This window comes from Aphanomyces astaci, assembly GCF_000520075.1.
Source record: "Aphanomyces astaci strain APO3 unplaced genomic scaffold supercont1.3, whole genome shotgun sequence".
Classification (NCBI taxonomy): domain Eukaryota; phylum Oomycota; class Saprolegniomycetes; order Saprolegniales; family Verrucalvaceae; genus Aphanomyces; species Aphanomyces astaci.
This window is the reverse complement of record NW_009798266.1, coordinates 577,673-598,327: the sequence shown is the minus strand read 5'-3', so window position 1 is coordinate 598,327 and position 20,655 is coordinate 577,673. Positions and strand designations below refer to the sequence as shown.

General features: G+C 48.8%; 4 protein-coding genes across 4 annotated transcripts; 3 read left to right on the top strand and 1 right to left on the bottom strand.

The window, feature by feature from the left end:
* Nucleotides 1-3,172: 3,172 nt before the first annotated feature.
* H257_01786 (hypothetical protein) lies at nucleotides 3,173-3,843 on the top strand (the record flags this gene model as incomplete). The annotated part of the gene is made up of 2 exons (XM_009825158.1): nucleotides 3,173-3,565; nucleotides 3,598-3,843. The coding sequence occupies 2 exons, from the start codon at nucleotides 3,173-3,175 to the stop codon at nucleotides 3,841-3,843; spliced, it is 639 nt and encodes a 212-aa protein (XP_009823460.1).
* Nucleotides 3,844-4,036: 193 nt separating this feature from the next.
* H257_01785 (hypothetical protein) lies at nucleotides 4,037-4,923 on the top strand (the record flags this gene model as incomplete). Its single annotated transcript, XM_009825157.1, has 4 exons — nucleotides 4,037-4,239; nucleotides 4,290-4,645; nucleotides 4,686-4,726; nucleotides 4,774-4,923. 4 exons carry the CDS (start codon nucleotides 4,037-4,039, stop codon nucleotides 4,921-4,923), a joined length of 750 nt encoding a protein of 249 aa, XP_009823459.1.
* A 6,920-nt stretch (nucleotides 4,924-11,843) lies between these two features.
* On the top strand, nucleotides 11,844-15,519 carry H257_01784 (hypothetical protein; the record flags this gene model as incomplete). The annotated part of the gene is made up of 7 exons (XM_009825156.1): nucleotides 11,844-12,276; nucleotides 12,943-13,325; nucleotides 13,391-13,856; nucleotides 13,919-14,013; nucleotides 14,058-14,379; nucleotides 14,430-14,979; nucleotides 15,342-15,519. The coding sequence occupies 7 exons, from the start codon at nucleotides 11,844-11,846 to the stop codon at nucleotides 15,517-15,519; spliced, it is 2,427 nt and encodes an 808-aa protein (XP_009823458.1).
* A 718-nt stretch (nucleotides 15,520-16,237) lies between these two features.
* H257_01783 (hypothetical protein) lies at nucleotides 16,238-17,382 on the bottom strand (the record flags this gene model as incomplete). Its single annotated transcript, XM_009825155.1, has 3 exons — nucleotides 16,238-16,623; nucleotides 16,683-16,975; nucleotides 17,072-17,382. 3 exons carry the CDS (start codon nucleotides 17,380-17,382, stop codon nucleotides 16,238-16,240), a joined length of 990 nt encoding a protein of 329 aa, XP_009823457.1.
* Between the last annotated feature and the right edge of the window lie 3,273 nt (nucleotides 17,383-20,655).

Below are 20,655 nucleotides of genomic sequence, written 5' to 3'. Positions count from 1 at the left end.
CCTTGGGGACAGATCCAAACGACCCCATGGGGTCAAATTAACCCCGGGGTGTCGGGCCAGACCATCGACACCCCGGCAACGCCCCTGGTCTGAAATATGGTAGTTCCTGAGTTTCCTTCTTTGGCCCACCTACTCCATCCCCTTGGTCGCCGCCACTAACCGGGACCCCACTCTTCTATCCTTGACACAACAACCAGCACACTATGTGCATTCTCTAAATTCTGCATATCCCTTTGAACACCTACGTGACCCGCCCTCTTACCTCCACCAACCCTCCCCACAAGACCCTCCCACCACCGCTACCGCACCCATACAGCGCCGCCGCTCTAGGCGGATCCAGCGCCTCCCTGAATACGGCCCGCATGCAATGGAACAACATCCTCCGCAGGGAAATCCTCGAAGGTGAGTCCTACATTGGCGACGTGGGCCGCCCCGGACCACGACCTGCTGCGTATTGCATCGACCAACATCAATAAAAACACGTACGGTAATATGAGCGCTGAACTGGTCACATGGTTCGGAGCCAACGCGCTTGACTTCCACATCATCCCCGACTCCGACTTGCTGGCACACAAGGCCACACAGCTCTGGACGCCCACACCCGGTGGAGTACTCACTCCCAACCTTATGGTCATCAGCAACCACCGTGTCAGAATTCTCTACGGCATCCAACGCTGGCACTCCCGCATTGGCGCCCGCCGCACCAAATACTCCCCATCTGGGCGTAGTTTAGCCATCACTATCCGCCTCGGCAAAGGTACACTGGTTACACTACTTGGCACGTATGTCAAGATAATCCCGCTGCCCTCAAGGAGGACACGGATCGCGAATGGCAATGGCTCGCACAGGCAGCCACTCGTGACACAGGTCACAACACAATTTGGTCATTGTTAGCCATAGGTAGACAAGGATTGAAGTTACATAGTTAAAGCTATATATATGTGATTGAAGCTGGAAGAGCTTCAGGCTTCACATCTCTCGACTACTTCAGTGTGTCGAGGGCCAATAGCTGTCCTACACACACTACTTGAAGGTTGCATATATTGAGAGATATGACAAACTTCAATCAGTGCAGCTAAGGTTGCACTACTTACATGTATGCATGTCTTTGGCGATGATAATTATGGAGGTTCTAGAGCTAAGCTCACTTCTGAATCCACCTTCCTTTGAGCCACTACCCCTACATCTGTGTGTGTTGTGTGCCAACGTCTGTTAGTCATAGGCGGCGATTTCAACACCTATGGGCCCAACCCCCTTGACCGGTCTGCTTCAACGCCACGCTCTGGCCCCGGCACTGATATAGGCACTGCCTTCCAACAATGGACGCAGCGCATGGGTCTTGTCTCTACCTTCCGTCACCGCCACCCTGGCATACAAGGACACACGTACGCCCGCAATAACATGGCCGTGGCTCTAGACGACATCTACATCATGGCCCGAACAGCCCATAAAGTGGGAGCCAATGGCATCTGGCTCCACACCATACAACCCAGCGACCATGCAGCACTCCATACATGGCCCTTGACCTGTGTCCCGGTGATCACACTCCCTCCCGGCTTACTGGGATACAGCCTATCCGTGTTGTCAACACCCGCAAAGGATGATATTGCTTCCTTTCGTGCGCACACATCCAAACCCCTCCTCGATGGCCAACTCCCCCAACTAATTCCCGCACCCCCCGCTAGCGCCGACACAACGTGGTCCTCCCAAGAAATCGTGGACTGGCTCGACGGTGCTTTCCGCAACCTGTACGACATACTATACACCAGCGCGAAAAATAAATGGGGAGAAACCAGCCAAACTAGGAAAGCTCTTAACAGGGCAGTCGCGATACAGAGAACCAACCGAAGCGCAGTGCAGCTCCGACAACTTCTACGCCTCCATGAGGCGGCACCACACACCGGCACAGAATACACCCGACTTGCCCACCAAGTGGAATGGCCCAAGTGGATCCGCAACTCCAACCTTCTCCCCCCCTCGTGCTGACACGCGCTGTTGCCATTGCTGTTGGCGAATGGTGGACTACCATACCTATCACACATGACTCTTCCCAAGATTGGGACCAATGGCTCCGATAGGGACTCGCGCGCTGGGCCCAAGTCTGTCGCAAACGTCGGGACTGGCAAACTACTAGCCTATGACAAACACGGGTGCAACAACGTACGGCATGGTTAAACAGCCGCCAAACCCGGAAATTCCTCCGCTCGGCCCTCGGTACTACCGCACCGCCCATCTCCATCCAGAGCGTCATCGTCCGTCCTACCGATGGACCCCCGAGGTACAGTTCCGACCGGGACGAAGTGGCCGCTGGACTACGCCATCTGCTTAACAACTGGATTCCCCCGGCCGAGAAAACGACGCGTTCCCGGCACCTGGACACAGGCCTTGACGCCGACCGCCAACAGGTCCCACACATTGTCCGAACTGGCTCCTCCATGACATGGATCGCCCCGATGAGGTTGCACGGGCCTTCGAAACCCCTGAGGGCACCACTTGGGACACCTCCACTACGATGAAGACATACAAGCACGCTGCGACTGCAGCCTCCGTACACGCGCCTCCCCTGGATATGGGGGCGTCTCACAGAAACTCTGGATCGCTGTCCCTGCATGCATCCGCGAACGGGGATGGGTGATTATCAATATTATCCTCGGCACAGGCCTGGTCCCGCCGATCCTCGCACGGAAACAGATGATCTACCTTGCCAAATCGGCCACAGCCCACGGGGTTGTAAACCTAGACCCTGGCCTTCCACCCTGGAGCCCCATTACGGTACAAAGCGCCTTCAGCAGCCGCATCTTTACCGTTATACGGAACTACATCACCCCCTGTATTCCTAACCACGAAATGCAACATGGCTTCCAGCGAGACCGCACCGTTCAGGATGCGGCTGTCCTCACCTTACACCGTATTGAACGTGCCGAACGAGGGCAGGAAGAACTATTCCTTATCTCCAAGGACTGCCTAAAATGCTTCGACCGCATCCCGGGCTGGGTCATGGAATACTTCTACCGTAAACTCGGGGTCCGCCCCTCCCGCGCCAACTCATGCCCATTTCCTTGGGGACAGCCAAATATATATCCGCACGGTTTTCGGCTGGCTCGACGGCGGCATCCGGGAATTTGGCATTGGACAAGGCTATATCCTTGCGGTCATGCACATCGGCTACTATATGGACGTTCCCCTCCGCCAGCAACAAAGCGGCATCGATCCCGTCCGCATCGTATACAGCCAACACCCTCAGGGCGCGCAAACTCGCACCATCTCTAGCCTCTTCATTCACAACGCCCTAGACATCTCGACCTCATATGCTGGCATCCAAGACCGGGCCCAAATCTCTAACTACTTCACAGGCCAATCCGCATCTGGCGGCGTGTTTGGAGAAGACAAATCCTTCCTCTTCTACCTCTCCCAGCGCGCACATCCCGACATTGCCCTCAATGTCGGGCTGGGCATTCCACAACCCATTCGCGTCCTCATGGAACCACTCGAGGCCTGCCAGCTTGATAACGGCCTTACCGACCACCCCTCGCCTTTTTTTCGCATACCCACACCACTCTTCTTGGTACGATGCTCCGGGACCTTGCCACTTTCAAGCCAGCCCTCAACATCACCACGCAATGGCACCAACCCCCCGCCAACCTTCCACGTCGTCCCAATGACCGCCCAATCTGGGACTACCTTACCCCAGCCCTTGGTACGACCCTCATCTCCATCAACAGGCTACACACAATCAAGGTCCGCTGGGTGGGGGACATCACCAACGACAAGGGCACCATGCTGCAAAGCCTTTGGCTGGACCACTCCAACAGTTTGTTCCCATTTGGGATGCCATCCCCATAACCGCGCCACCCACCCCACCACCACCACTCCGGCAACAAACACTACAGTAGGGCCCCCGCCCTGTCGCCCAACCACTACCTCCCCAACTGCCAACTCCGCATCGTTCATCCCTACCGTACCTCGCTTGCCCACTCGGCCGTACCTTCTTTGTTCCAACCCGTGGTTACGAAACTCTCCACATCCTGTCCACATCATGCTAGTAATCCCCCACCACCTTATCGATCCGGATGACCAACCCCCCACTCTCAGCTACCGCATCGGCCGTCGTACCATCTCCAAACCCGGCAAACACAGGCGGGCACTGAAATCGCCGTCACCTTCTGGCACGAACTCCGTAGGGACTCCGACAAATAGTACTCCCCAACACCGCGTGAAGCACGAGGCCGCCACCGCCTGGTACCCATTGCGGGCTGTGCAGTTCTTACTGGCTGACTCCTTCCCACCAGCCGGGCCCAACGCCTCAAGTTCCTGCCCTGGACCGACACGTCCTGGACTAATCTGCGCACATGTATCATCCACCGCGGAGACAATAACCGGACCCTCATTGCCTCAACGGCCGCAGCCACCACCGACCCGGCTCAGACCCCTCCTGGGCCCTCGCATTCCATGTTGGCCTGTACCGCCTGCCAGCGCCTAGCGGACACTACTATCTATCTCGACTGTGGTCAATGGCACCACATGTCATGCATCCCACACTGCCGGGTCATTCCGGACCACAGCACCCCGACGTATGGCCTCCACACCCTTCACCTACGGGCTGCGCGAACTCATTCTATCGGCGACGGCATCGTCACGCACCAAGGTAACTGGGCTGCTCACGGTACATGGAGGTGCATGGGCAGAGATGGCACTACCCTCGCTGGATCCATCCAAGTACATGCTGGTAATGTCACACCATGGGCCACGACCGACGCATCCGCGCCCGCATAGCCCACCTCACAGCCAAGACGCTCCACTGGCACTCCAGACGACTCTCTCTACTACCACCCGCCGCTCATTCTCCCACTGGCTACACCTACCAGCATTCCGGCCACCGCGACTTCCTCCGGACCCCGGGATACCAAACCTCCAGTGGCTTAAGCATCCCATATACCCTGGAGCTCGACACAAATAGGTTTTCCAAGTAGTTAAGTCCACTAGCTGCTATTGCAGCTAGTACTCTTCCGAGGCCATTAAGTGCCCGCTGAGCGATTTCAACTTTACAGCGTAATATCAATATCAATATAGTAGTACGTAGTATAAGATTGGCGATCCATGCAAGTCAGAAGTGAAAGCGACTGGAATTCGTCGAATAGTAGAGTTTCTACGTTTTATTTACTTCGGATCCTGATGAAAAATATGATGAGAATTTCCCTAACGTTAGGTACAGTATGGTAGCCAAACAAACATGACCCCTCCATAGCGTCAAAGGTCCGATCGTGAGTGGTCATATAGCGGTCATACATAGTATACTTAAATCAATATATAAATAATGGGGGTAGAATGGCATGGCAAAACTACTGCAAATACCTCGAAGTTTACCAAGCCGTCTACACTTCATATCCCCAGAGTAAACCATCTTGGAAGTATTCTTTGTCACTGTTCGGTCGGACTTTAAACCGCCAAAGGACCAACATAAACCGCCAAAAGACCAACTTACTGTTATAACAACATGATTTAATGATTGTCTGCGAGCAATCTAAGAAGAATTATGCAAAATTGAAACAAATGTATTTTGAAAACTCATCCCCTTTGTAACATAATATAATACGAATGTACTTAGTTACACAGGTTTATTTGCTGAATAACTTATGAAACATAATATGCTATTTGAGGACACTGACTGCGAAGGGAGATATTTTTTGAATAAGAAACGGCACCAGAGCATCATACAATCAACGGAGTCCATGCGCTAGTCGTGGCTTCACGACGAATACCGCCTGGACTCTGTTCGTTGCCGCTTGTGCACCTCGTGGCAAACATGCGCAAGCTGAATGTCCGACTTGCGCCAGCGACGTCTGCTATCGCGGCAATCCAGACTCATCATCCTAGGCTCGCGTCCAACAATCAGTGCAAATAGCAATCAGTTCACGTACCGGCCGTGCCATCTTTGTCTGCTGCGGCAGTTCATGTCAACAGGCATCCTTTGTCGACGCATGGGGCATCAGTCTCAGAGCGGCTTTTGTGGTCCACTGACCACATCAAATTTAAGAGTGCACGGCCCATCACCATTTTTGCTTGCGAAAAACAGGGGTTCTCGAAAGTTGCGATGGACTATTCGGATTGGCTTATTTTTGAGCGCTACACACTTCCCATTCTTCATTGCCCATGCTCCATTTTTAACTTTGAAACCCCCTATTGCTGCATCCACATCAAAGCGCCCATTTGCAGTCATGGAGAGTGCAAGCTCTTACGAACTCTCACGAACTATTTTATCCGGATGAATTAATCATCCATTTTCGACTTGAACGATGGGCAGGACGAAGCGCAAGCATAGTGAAGCAGTGGCAGGAGATCGTGTTGTCGCCTTACGGCTCGTTCAGGACACAAGGGCCTAGTACACGTATATACTAGAAGGCTTCAAGCGATGGCTTCTCTGCGAGCACCAGGAGTTTGTAGTCAACTCCGTCATTCAATTGCCTCTGTCGACCACTGTCTGCCAGACATACTTAGACTTTGCGTAGTCCAAATGACGGAGTCGACTACGAGCTCAAGCGCGATGCTACAGGATCGGAGCTAGTGCCTGAACGATTTAACTCGTTTTTGACCCTTTGGGACGTATTAAAGTGCATTAAAGTACCTTTACCAGGAGGCCAACTTCAAGATGCACGACGACCTGGCCGCTAGGCTCAAAGGTATGATGCGAGCGTTTAACCTTGTACTTATACAATGCATAATTATTTTCGTGTAGATTTCGCAATTGGACACAAGCGCCACATTGCCCAGCTCAAAGATGGTGAAATGCCAATAGGAGAGAGGAAAGTACCCATGACAATTGATGGTAGTTATGGTGTAGTTTGTGTTAGACTTAATTAGTTTAATTAGGTTATTCATATTTGGCTCGAGCGGCGTTGGCTGCAAGGTCAGACCGCGCGCAATCAACGCGCACACTTTCCTCGTGTTTTGTTTGAATTTGATGGCGCGCTCGGTGTCCACTGCGTCAATTCGTTTCGACAACGTCACATGGCAAGGTAGATTGTAATTGTTGAAGTTGCTTACTGATCGATTGCGTACTGATGTTTGGTTAGGCGATGCCCTTTTGGTGAAATTAGGTCGAACGAAAAGAGACCAAGAAGGTGCGGGTCTCTTTTCAAAGCACGTTTATGCCAAATCCGACGTGCATGGATTTATCCAATATTGAGGTTGATAGAATTTTGAATTTACAACGAATATTTTTGTATTAGCCTGGCAATTATAATATTCACGCGAGGGCTTCCAAGGAAGGAGAGTTCAACGTTGCTCTTTGGCGTGAACGCCACGGCCCGATTTTCGAAGTGGTTGCTCAAAGTGTGCTGCGAACGAAGCAGAGATCGTTGCCATGGGCATGCCGGTTTCTGACATTGGTACACACTCGTTCCGAAAAGGCGTGGCAACATCGGTGTCGAACACGCCGGGGGGAGCACAGGCTGTATCTATTTGGCTACGCGCTGAATGGAGTCTTGGCAGCGTTCAAAGACGCTACATCTTTGAGGGTCAGGGGGTGATCAATTCGTCGGTCGTGTGGCTACAGGTTCAAGTATTGTATTAAAATTAAGTATAATTATTCATCATATAAGTTAATAGATCCCCAATTAAGTTCAAGTGCTTTTGGCGCGCTACCTCCCATTTCGCACGAAGCGCAGCACTTTCGTTGGAGGAGTGGGAGAAGTACTTGCCAGGCTACACAACTGAGTACCCAGCCTGTTTTCGCTGCGTGTTACCCTATCTGCTGGCTTCGTTGGCATTTCACCATGAGTGGTTGAAAGTGACGTTTAGTCCGGGGCATTCTCTGTTTATGTCGCTGGTGTGGCGTTTGGGTAAATTGAACCACTTGTCGCAAGTGGTACACAGTGGCGTGTCAAATTCAACAACTGGAATGGTGGCTACTGGTGTGCCGCCCAACGTCGTCGTGGTTGATCAGCTAAACCAACTCGAAAACAAGTTTAACTTGTTTGAAAATAGTGTCATGAGTCGACTTAAATAAATTCCGCACGATGTGGCCATGAAACTCAGAGACCCCGTTTTTGTCACACACTAAATAACGAAATACACACGAACTTTCACGAAAACCACATAGAAAACACATGGGCTTCCAGCACCAGTATTCGTTGGGGATGATCCCAAGGGAGTATATACACGTGTTTGTTTACACCACTGGCGTGTTATTAGGTACATGTATGGTCGGTCACACGCATGAGTTGGGACGCCGTGACAGAGTGGTCGGCCACACATAGCGTTGACAGAGTCGAGTAAGTATACTTGAATTAATATGCACTGATTTCTCAGTGTAACACGAATCGACGTCAGCACCAACCACATTACTACATTGACGACCACCACACTCGTCAATGTAGCGCCTGATGGGTGGTGTTGACATGGCGCTGGTGTCCGCCGTCGTTGAGTATTCCTTCTTCAACGACGGCAGATACCACCACCACGTCCACGCCAAACACCATGCAGTGCCGCACACGAATGAACCACGCAAGGGGGTCGACGCCAGCACCTATCACACCACCACGCATGTGCCATGCCCAACCACTTCGACGCCAACCACCACTAAATATTACCAATAATGCTTTCTTAATCCCACATTTATAAGGCAATAGTGGAAGAGTACACATGCAAGATAGCATTTTGAACGACTGTGATGTCAATGATTACATGGAGTCACCGTGAAATGAACGAGTCTTAGTAATTCGCTTACACCATTTAACTCATGTGTGTATAACACCTTAACAACGCAATTACCTAAGGGAAGCACCATTAAGCAACTCAAGGATGAATCCTTATGACCACAGCGAGCGACTTTGAGTACACACAACACAAACAAAGACCGTCATGTGGCGCTATCGCTAAGTAACTCTTGTCGACGCGCGCTGTGCTCACGTCGTAGCGCCGTCACTGTGTGGCCTCGTGCCTCCGGCACCAAATGTCCTCCCTAACGCAGCCGCCCCATCGGAAGTGAGGAAATAAAGAAATGAAATGTAAGGACTGGGGGCTTTCCACATACATTCTGGTTGGGCGAAAAGAAAACACATGGAGTGGCCAGATTCTACATTACTTCAAGTTCAAGTACAGTAACAAAAAAGTACGATTGATTTCGGGATTTCCGGGGCATCGCCGCCACATATCTTAACCACGACACTGTTCGAGCTGATATATGTGTTTGTACTTTACAGTGTATTAGTGCAAATTAGAGCACTTGCACACGAAACCGTTGTTTATGCCTTTGGTGTCGACTCGCAAAGCAACGGAGCCATGGATCACACTACCGGTAATGATAGTACTGTATTATGATGACAGTTCGGTTGTAGATACTAGTAGATGTGAGTCAAGCATACATAGTGGTAAAAGTTGCTTAGTGTAAACGTTGCTTAGTGCAATGTGGGTGTACGTGCTGGTAGTGGTACAGTGCACTGTAGTCGCATGGATGTGGGTGCATTGGGGTTTGGGTGCATTTTTCCACGTACCGAAGCGAACTGTACAGTAAGGTGGTTAGATGTAGGACATTACGGATAGCCTCAAAGCTAGTGTACTGCAAAACGAAGTGGGTGTTTGATGGCATGAGGAACAACCGGGACAGACTGTTTAGTCTGTGTTAATCATGCAAGCTATATAACTTCTGAGGAGAGCATTGCAGCTGAAAAAGGGGGAGCATAGTACAGTAGTTGAGGGGGAGTATAGTAGCTGAGGGGAACCATAGTAGCTGAGGGTGTGAATATTGATTATAGCATATACACTACTACTCTCGACGATCTCAGTCATCAGCAAGTGAACGACTCCAGCTCATGCATCTCAACTCCCACGGTATGTGACTTGGTGACCCAAAGTCTACTTAAACTGCGACTACGGTACTTTTTACCTACATCTTACTTCTGTATACAGTCACATACATCAATGGGTCTCCAGTCGGAACAGTTTTTTGCTGCTGCAGTACTAGTACTTGTAGAGGGCTGCCACGTTAGCGAAATTAGGATTGCTGCTTGATGTGTGGTGCGGCCAGCAAAAGGAGTGGTTAGATTTCAAGAAAAAAGGAAATCTACGAAGGTGTTCAAACCTACGACCTTTGCCACTCCAAGCATAGCTTCTCCCATTGAGCTAATCGTGCCATGAAAGTAGCCAATGAATCATTTCATGACTTCGTGTATATAAGCGCATTTCGGTTAAGACGTTTTATTGTGAATTCGCTATAAAAAACTTCCAAAATTTGCGTGGTTTGTCTAACCAATATTGAATCACGCTGGAGTTCTGATTGGCTGTTCGATTCGGCGGCGTGATTCGATTCGACGAGGTCTGGAAATTCGTACCGAACCCACAATACTTACAGTACAACATACAGTACTGCATTGGCTGAAATATGTGTTGGCACTAATACATAAGCAGATACAGGGAACGACGTTGAATAAGGCTGGAATGTGGCGCTGTGATTGGTAGAGAGTCAGTTCGAATTGACCAATGGCGCTACGGTTGCACCTATCATCAAATACGTTTTGACACAGAAATATTACATTGTACAGGTTATTATTGAATAAGGTAATGGCACTCCTGAATCGATGAGAATTACTACGTAGTAAGTTGTATTTACAAAGGGAACTGAGTCATAGAGGAAAATCGCGAACTTCCATCATGTCACTGCATTCACGTTACACACCTGAATGCCAAGTGATTTTGATACCGATCAATCTTATTTCATACTATTAATAGTACTACTGGTAGTACGAGTATAAATTAATAAAAATTTCGGATTGGGTCAATGGTCTCCAGACATAGAGTCTCTATATCCCCCCCAATTTCCCACTGTCGAACAGATGACAGGCAGCCGCGCAATGCTCACTGACAAGATTTCGGTGTGTCCGTATAACATTGTCGTCAAAATAAGGGTACCAGTCATTGAAATTGGCCCCGAGCGGGACTGCTGGAGCATGGTCTGCTGCTGAACCCAACATCGTACGGTTAGTTCGTCGTATCCGAGGACATTGGCTGCATGGCTCACACTCGTGTCAGTGGCTATACCCACGGCGTGCAACTTCTGTGCGATCGTAGGTCTCGTACGGTGAACAACACCTTTAGGCTGCATATGCACACCATCCGAAGCCATTTGGGGAGGCGATTGGTTTGTGGAGGTAGATGACCATTAATTTATTTAAAATTATCGCCAAATATTTTCAGCCATTGAAATTGTATAATTCCGAACTCTGATTACGATTGGTTATCCGGTGAGTTAATTTGGCGCGGCCTTATTCAACGTCGTTCCCTGATTATGATCGCTGTTAGTACACTTGTCGTAAGGACCTAAAAACAATTGGTTCAGTAGAGTGGTGCTGAGGTGCTCATAGCTGTCCCATTGTAGCTACTGCAGCTTACAGTTAACAAGGAATTTCAACAGACGCCCACTACGCCTGCCGCGGATGTGCATGTGACTGAATCGAAGAGAGAGATTATTACAGTTGCATGTCAATCCAATACCATGCAAGTAATACTAGCAATAGCAAACTATCAATATAATCAGATGTACTTAACAAGAAGTTTGCATAGGCTTCAGCTGTACTTGCTACCGATGCGACAGTAACGGAGCCGAAGCCAGTCGTAGTTACAACCGCACTTGGTGCATCATTTTCTCTTGACGAGAAGAAAATGCGATATCGCAAAGAAACAAATCGACTTCGCATGGCTGCTCAGCGCACAAACCAGTGATCAACAGAATCTGCTGACGATCGGCTAAAGCGACAAGTCGATCAAAGACCCAAAAGTGCAGTAACCCGAAGCCTGGAGACTCCAGAGCAGCATGCTCGACGTCTTCAACAACTCAAGCCAAAGCCTATATGGAATCTTCCGCGGAGCACGCTGAACGCCTACGGAAACTCAAGTCAAAGCGAGATATTGAGCCTTCCGAGGAGCATACTCTTCGCCTACAGAACATCAAGGAAAAGCGTGATATGCAACCTCCCGTAGCGTACGAATTACGACTACAGCAGATGGCGGCGCGGCGCGACATGAAAACTTCAGAAGAGCGTGCGACAAGTCTCCTAAATCTGAAGGCTAGACGCATTATGCAATCTCCGGAAGCGCATGCCTCGCGACTGCGTAAGCAGAAGGCATACTGGGATATGGAAACTCCAGAAGTGCATGCTACGCGGCTTCTAAACCTCAAGGCGAAGCGATACATGGAATCCCTAGAGCAACATCGGGCGCGATTGGACAACCAAAGAGCTCAACGAAGCTTGGAGTCTCGAGAAGGCCGTGTTATGCGTTTGAGTAAGCTTCAAGCGAAGAGAAAGCTGGAATTGCCAGAGGACCGTGGCGTTCGCTGAAATGCAATGAAAGTGCAACACGCAGCACAAAGAAGTGCTGAATCTCCCGAAGCTCGCTCTAGTCGTTTGGGTTACCTCAAGGCGCAAAGGAAGGCACTAAAAATGTCGGAAACCGTAGCTGGCATTGACACTCGAATGTTCCCACATATGTTCCCATTTGGCCGTGGTTACACCAACGAACGCGGCCGACGAGTCCCAGTGTCTAAGTTGCAGTGCTGTCGGCTGTATTTCTCCCTCAGCTCACGACGGTTTGTTCAAGATCGGTACTTCGTCATGGTGTCCTTTGATCGTTTCGGTCTCGATCGTGGATTCACATTTCGACCAAAGTCCGACCGTCCATGCATACCCCGGTGGTGAAAATATCATATGACCATATGCGGAAAGGTCTGGAGAACGTCGATTTGGTCGTACTCCAAAGCACAAGTCTGTGAGCAAGGGCGAACTTCTCCGGTCCGTTGAATGCAGCTCATCGTTTATATGGGGCAGCAATGCTGAACGTCGAATGCATCGTCGAGAAGCCTTTGCCACAGACGATCGCTTTGGCCAGCCAAGTCTTTTAGTCACCATCACGCCAAACTGGATGGAACAATCACTTTGGCGTATTTCGCAGGAGGCATCCAAGTCAAGTCGCTGTTTGATGTACAGTACCTCAAGCACATGCCTGACAAAGCAACCATGCAACAACTGGCGATGAACGACAACATGGCGTCCCCTACTCTTTTCGATCGAAGCATCGAGGCGTTCACCAAAGTTGTTGTGGGTTTCGTCAAGACAATCGGTCGACCAAGAAAGACTGGCGGAATATTCGGCTATGGCAAGGACCTTCTTCACACCCCCTGCAAGGCGTGTGAACATGTGGATACCAAGTATGAAGCGCTCGACCCTCCTTTGACAGCCTTCGAAAAACCACGCCGCTCAGAAGGCGTGCTCCCGAAAGAGCCCATTATGGCCAAGTGTGGACATTGCAACACGATGGTCAGCTCCCAGCACTTGGTTCGGCAAGCCCTCCTTCATTCGAGACTAACATTCTGGCTGGTGCGCGAGCAAATCTCGAAGAGTCCAACACAGCGTCGAATACGTACGTTGCCCCCGACAAAGACACATTTTGTTTGGATCATATCTACCGCGAGCTGTCGAGCACACCGTTTGGGCCAAATGAGACCCGACGGGACGGTCGCATTGCTCTTCGTGCTTCAAACAAAGCCGCAACACAAGAGCTGCACAAATGTGCCGATATTTGTTCCCTCGGGCCCGAGTTGATGTTGGACGCATTGGCACCAGCTGAAGATGGCGTGGCCTTGTCCGATGAAGTCAAGTGCCGTCGTCGCTTGGCGTCTCACATGTTCAACATGACGAGAAAACAAGAAGTTGCTGGCCCATTGTGTGCATTATACCTGTTGCGCGAGTCGTGCGCTTACACAAGCCACTTTTACAAGAAAATGCCCATCCGCCACGTGTTGAAGTTCTTGCACCATCACATCGACACTCCATTTGAAGTGACCATCAACATCAAGGATAGCACGCGTCCACACTTTGGGGGAATGTGATGCTTCTCACATCGAATCCTCCAACGACGGGTCGGAAAGTGACTCCTCTGACCTTGAAAGTGACGAGGATGAAGATGCTTCACCACTTGCTGGACCAAGGCGCCCTGGGCAATCAAGCGTATTCGTACCGGTTGGTCCAGCAGAAGATTATATCAACAGACCTGATGTCATGTGCAAGGACATCTCATGGTTTGAGTTCACGTCCAAGTTCTTCCGCGCGAATAGCGCTGACGGCACATCGTCCGATAAACTCTTCGTGGAACGACATTCCCTGCACAAGTCGAAGTGCATTGGGGTACATCGCTTGGCGCGTATTCCCGTTCTAACTGGTGGTGTGCGCGTGCCATTCTTTGGGGATTGTTTGAAACCCGTGGAGAGAGATATCCACGCCCAAGTTGCTTTGGTTATGTTCAAACCATTTCGTGTGTTGTCGGATTTGTGCCCACACGGCTCAACATGGCATGCAGCGTGGGAAGCCTTTCAACCTACGATGAGCACTGGTTCTGTTGAAGTGTACCATTTCATGCAAAACTGCCATCATGGCCGAAAGAATGCTGCAAAGACAAGAACGTCCAGGGAGGAAGAACAGAACATCCAAATGGAAAACGACTGATGGGCGCCCTGAGCCTGGGGACTTCGACGACATTGACTTCGAAAGCGCACTCCTGGTTGCCAGTAGACATCCAGGAACCAGCCACTTGGACTGTGATGATGCACTCGGAATTGTATCAAGCCGTATCATCGTCGGAGATGAGCAACAAAGTCAAGTTTCCAACTATGACGCCCATTGAAGCGGATATCGTAGCATTGGTTGGTGGCAAGTCCCTCGATGAAGCGTCAACAACAACATCCTCAAGTTACATGTCCATTTTGGGTACTTGGGACCAGCGACATCGTTGCCGTGAACAGTTTGCGTCGGATGTCAAAGGTCTAAAGACATGGATGTCGAAAAAACGCGTGAAACGAGTTGTCACGTCGAAAACCAATTCCGTGTTGAAGAAAGCAGCGATGCATCGATGGCTTGGTGTACAGCCGTCTGGCGAGATTCCAACGTTGGTCCAAGTCAACGTTCCGGGTGCATTGGATCCGTCAACGATTCTGTACACTGGCTACCTGGTTGAGAGGGGCAAAATACCTCAAGCTTTGCCCGATTACGCCCACATCAGTGTTGTTTCGAATGCTTTTGGCCTTCGTATGCGCCAACACTTGAGCTTCACATATATTGTACGTGCTCTATTGCAGCGATGGCAACTTGAAGACGATCGAGATCACGACCCGCGAAGTGTCACCACTGCAATAAGCGCCATACAACTACGAAGTACAGCGAAGGCGGTACTGGAAAGTCGAATGTCATCGCTGCTGTGAAATCGTTTTGTAACTCCTCGAAGAGACCATTCAGCATTGCCAAATCCGCAATGACTGGCAAGGCCGCCGTCTAAGTCAACGAAGTTACGTTGAATAGCTGGATTGGAATGCACAACTTGACCCCGAGCACTGTTCATGACGCGAAAGAAGCCGACGAGAAAGGCGTGCCTGGCTACACGGAAGATCTCAAGCTACTCCTGGTGGACGAAATGTCCATGATGAGCAAACAACAGTTGTTTGACTCGACGAGGCACTTCGTGCACGGACGAAGCTGAACTTGCCCTGCGGTGGAATCAACATCGTTTTGGATGGTGATTTCTTCCAAATGCCCCCTGTTGGTGGAAACCGTTGTATACACTACTGTCTGCGTACAGAGGAGGCTTGAAGTTCGATCTCTACGAAGACTCGGGCTTCCATTTGTGGCGGTCGTTCAAGGATGTTGAGGTGTTGAATGAAAACGTCCGATCCTCCCATGATCCCGAGTGGGGGTGATATGTGAGCCTGGCACGAAAAGGCGAATGGAGACAAGAGCTTGTTGACATCCTGAACAGCCGCATTCTCTCGGATGGTAAAAGCATGGTGTCACCTAAGAGTCAAATGTTCGTCCACACAAGAATTAGGGAATCACAGGTAGAAACCTGGGGGACACACACGAGCATCAAAACACAAGGGAATTGACCTAGCGTTACAGTAGCGAGCGACGACAGAGCATCCGCCCACAAAATTGCGCGCACCACAGCGCAGCGGTGCGCGCAACTTGATGTTTGTATAGGCATAACCCATAATGGCCACAAAGGTCCGACCAATTATTCATAGATGACCATTCTGGGTGACCATATGATTCCCAATTTTCTACCTGTGATTCCCTAATTCTTGTGTGCAGAGTTTCTGTACTCTGTTTTAGCTACTCAGTGCATACATAATGCATAATCGTTCCAAAGACTGAAATACATTATGCATATTATGCAATATATGCGCATAATGCACATATTTTTACTCAAGCGTTTCGTGGACAGTCGATACGTCCCAGTAGCTGCAGTTGCACTTAAGGAAGAAGGTCGCCTCAATCATGATGGGATGGAGTGAAAAACGGTCGAGGCCAATCAAAGCACGCGCCATGCTGAAAAGACGCTCGGCTATGTTTGACGTTGGGGTGACAGCACCAAGGAGGACATAGGTGTCATTCTCGTCGTCCAGGCGCGCACGTTTCAACGCTCTTTCGGCAAATCCAGCATCTTCGTCCGAGGCATCGTCTGCGCCGTAGTTGCTTCGCAGTGCAGCAACGGCCAACTTCTCTGGCCGAGTGAGCGTGCGACCACGTTGAAGCTTCGTGACGGTTTTTTCAAAATTTGGGTTGCCAACAATATTTGCTGATCCACCTACCATATTCTAAGTGTACTAGATATACTTCATATATACACATCAAGATATTGTGTACCAATGTAATGCTCAAAGCTGGGGAAGTCAACGACTAGAGCATCAAATAGAGTTCGAACCTCCCACATTGTAGCGTCGGTAGACTGCACTCGCTTTGACGCGGATTCTACCTTCTTCAAATCTTCCAGCAGACACTTCAACTTCTTCGTTTCACCAAGAGTTGGTAGAATTTCCAAAATAGTGTCGTCCTCGTGGTCGAGATGTTCTCGAAGCTCGAAAAATCGCTGAAGCATGGCAAACGTTGAACTCCAACGAGTGTCTTGGCGGAGAATTGGTCGTAGCTCTGTACGAAACCTACGATTTTAATATACAATTTAGAAATTGAAAATATAAATGAAAGTAAATATGATTCATTATATTACATGATATTAAACAATAAAATAGACTTACAGGAGTTTGGAGGCCTGGTTCAGTGTTCGCAGCTTGATCATCAGCTGCTGTATCTTGACGAGCTCATCCTCATGCTGCTGCGTGTACGCCTTGACCGCAAGATTCAATCGGTGGCTGGCGCAGCCAATCAGCGGTACGGACATAAGCTTGACCAACTTTTTGTTGACGCTGCAGTTGTCACCCACCACGAAGTCACATTGCTTGATGGCCTTCTTGAACATGGCCAAGACCGACTTGATCGCAGTGTAGTGCGTCTTCGCACAGTGGTCGTCATCCGGCTCGTGGATGATGGGCGCGATCGACAGGAGCATACAAAGTACAATAAATACAAGACTTTACCGCCGAGTCGATGGCTTCTCACAGAACGTAAGCGGCAGTCCTTCTTCAACGATCCACGAGATCCAGTGTGACGGTCGTAGGGGTTAGACGCACAAAAGTTACGAAGGTCCGGAGGTTCGGACTTCAGGACCGGGTACTCTCGGCTTGACCAAGAAGAACACAGCAAGAAAGGAGTAGATCCAATGTTAGGCAAATGTAAAAGTGACCTATCTAAAAACTAGCTAAAGCTGACGACCTTTGGGGAAAGGTCGTGTAGAATAAAAGGCAAGACGGTCGAATTCGAAGATGGTCGGCCCGTCGAATAGTATACCTTTGCGATGGTAATACCACGATGTGGTATTGTAGTCCAAGCCCATGCTCCAGCTCCGTCACAAGTCCCGCGGCGAAGATTCGACCCTCTCGTCGAATTAGAAATGAATCGACGGAGTTGGGTAGGTGGTGTCGGGTAGGTCAAAAATGGGTAAAAGGTCCAATTTGCACGTAGCCGGTTTTCGTCGCCACCAAAGTAGTGATGCTGGCGCTGACAACCGACAAAGCCGAGGATAGTGGTGCAGATGGAGGAGCCGGAAGGAGGTCGCGTGAAAATGAGTGGTCATGGAGTTCGGTACGACGAGGCCACGACAAAAATGTACGACGGCACCCGGGACCAGGTGCTGGTAGTCTCAGACTGGACGGACATAATATCGCAGACTGGGCAGATGATTGGACGAAATAGGTCGGAAAACAAGGGAATAGTCGGTCAGAATAGTCCGTCGGACAACAGTCTTCAGACGGGAACTGACTATAGTCTCCATCCATCACTCAGTCAGGCAGCCAATCAGCGGCGACCATGAGTTGACTTCGGCCCGTTGGTAAGATCGTCGATTTGCGGTTCTCTGGGTAGGGCATATTCCAACTTGCTCGTCATGGTTTCTACGTCAGGAGCAGTCGGGAAGAAGGAGCGGTCGTCGTTGTTGTCGAGGTAGTTTAGAACTAAACCAGCGTTTGAGGTTCCACGTCGAGGTCTTTGTATCGTTTCGAACGCCGAAGTGGTGGCAATCCCAAGTCCATTCGTCGAGATGTTTCGAAGTCTTCCACAAAAGATCGGTATGCGGCCAGTTTGGAGTCGGCCATCCAGTATTTAAGACCGTCGGCATGTTCGACCAAGTACTCCTTTTCGCGGGAGTTAGGTAGACGTCGCAGGTCGACTACCCGGAAAATCGGCGACGAGGTAGATGAGTAAGCAACGTCGTCGTCTGGAAAAGACACTCGTTCCACGAAGCTGGACGAGGGTAGGCAGTCGATCGACAATTCGTCGGAAGCTTCGTCAACTTCGGGGATCTCGTCGTCGAACGGGCGTGAATAGTAGCCCCGAAATGGCTTGAGTCGGTCGACGTTCGCAGTTACCATCTTGTCGGGGTGTGATGGTATGTCGATCTTGTACGTGTTCGCAGTCTCTCTGCGTTGGGGTAGAGATTTTGGGCGATCAAGATGTTGTTTTTGTCTGTTCGCAGTCTCTCTGCGTTGGGGTAGAGATTTTGGGCGATCAAGATGTTGTCGATGTTGTTGTTGTGTGTGCACAATACTTTAATCAAGTCTAAGTAGCCGTCAAAAAGCGTCATAATAATCAATACATACTTTAATCAAGTCAACTTAACCGTCAAAATACGTCATATTAGAGCTATCTCAAGATATTCAATACACTATATTGACTACGGGTTTAGTAATCACAGTTCAAATGCAAGTGTGGGGAATGTAACTAAATTGACTGATATTCTGTACAGTACAACTGTACTCTTCCTGAGTTCACTACAGTACATAGTATTGTACACCTACAGTAGATTGTACTAGTATATGCTAGTATATGCTAATCAAGTGAAGTACGTAGTCCACGCGGATGTACAGAATGGAGTAGCTTTCAGTTAACCTTGCATTCAAAGGAAGGACTGGTACATCCGATGAGAGCATGATGCCTGTACTTTGTCTAGTACTAGGAGTACTAGAAGGACAAAATTTGATACCGCATAGAGTAAGCTTACAGTTAATGATTACTACACGTATACTAAGTTGTGCTACAGTACCTGGTACTGTAAAGGACGATATTTGACACTGTATATACTACAGTACAGTACAAGGTACTACTACAGTAGTAATACAGTATTAGTACTACTATTAACAGTCAATAGTACCGTACAACTACTACGTAGTACTACTACTTAGTACTACTACTTAGTAGGTATTAATAGTACAGCAAAGAAGTTCTATGAAGGTTGATTTTCACTGTGTTTCATCAATTATGTCAAGCTATATCTGATTTATAGGAGAATTATCCATACATACATACTAGTGTACAAAGGTATATACAAATTCAGTGGCCCATTCGGTGATAGCGTAAACAATCAATGATTTGCCGAACTTCTTGCCCAATACGATGACAAAATTGATATGATTGGATAAAACTATTTACCCCAGCAAGGAAACCCTTGGTTAGTTGATATTATTCGGGGAATTTTGTTATAGAATTTCAACCTTATTCAGAGGTACTTTCAACGTATGATACTTATTTGCTTTTATAAATAGATATTTGTATCGTTGCTCGAAGCATTTCTAATACTTTAATAAAATCTATATTTTGGCATATCAATGATCACTGTTTGGAGTGGCCACCTTTACAATTTCATTACTTCAATTCCAAACATTTTAATTCCCTTTCTATCTAAATCTAACTAAAGAGCTTGGACTAAAGAAAACTTCGTAACATTCAACATATGTCATAATAATCTTTAAAATATTTCCAGTTGAATATACAGTGCATAGTATACGAACAGTTCTGTACAGTATATTGTGTATGTTAATCAGTAACATTAAAAAGACCTCTTAAGAATTCTTTAAAATATGTGCAGTTGAATGCTACCAAGTACGTATTCGTACAGTGCATTGAATTTGTTATTCAAGTGAAGTAACGTCCGAAATACGCAATAATAATCCTTCAAGATGTGTGCAGCTGAATATGCAGTAAGGGGAAGCTCCAAGTAGTTTTCAGAAATAGCATGAGGCAATCAAAATCGATATTCCTCTTTTTTTTCACGATTTAGGAATAGACGTCAAGGACCTCTTTTTCTACTTTTGGTATAGTGAATTGCGTGAAAACTCGCAGAAAAAGAGGTAAAAAGTGGGAAACTGTACTTGGAACCACTTTTTCATTTGATAAAAATACCTACTTGGAACAGGTCCTAACGTTACATAGTATACGTTCAGTACTGTTT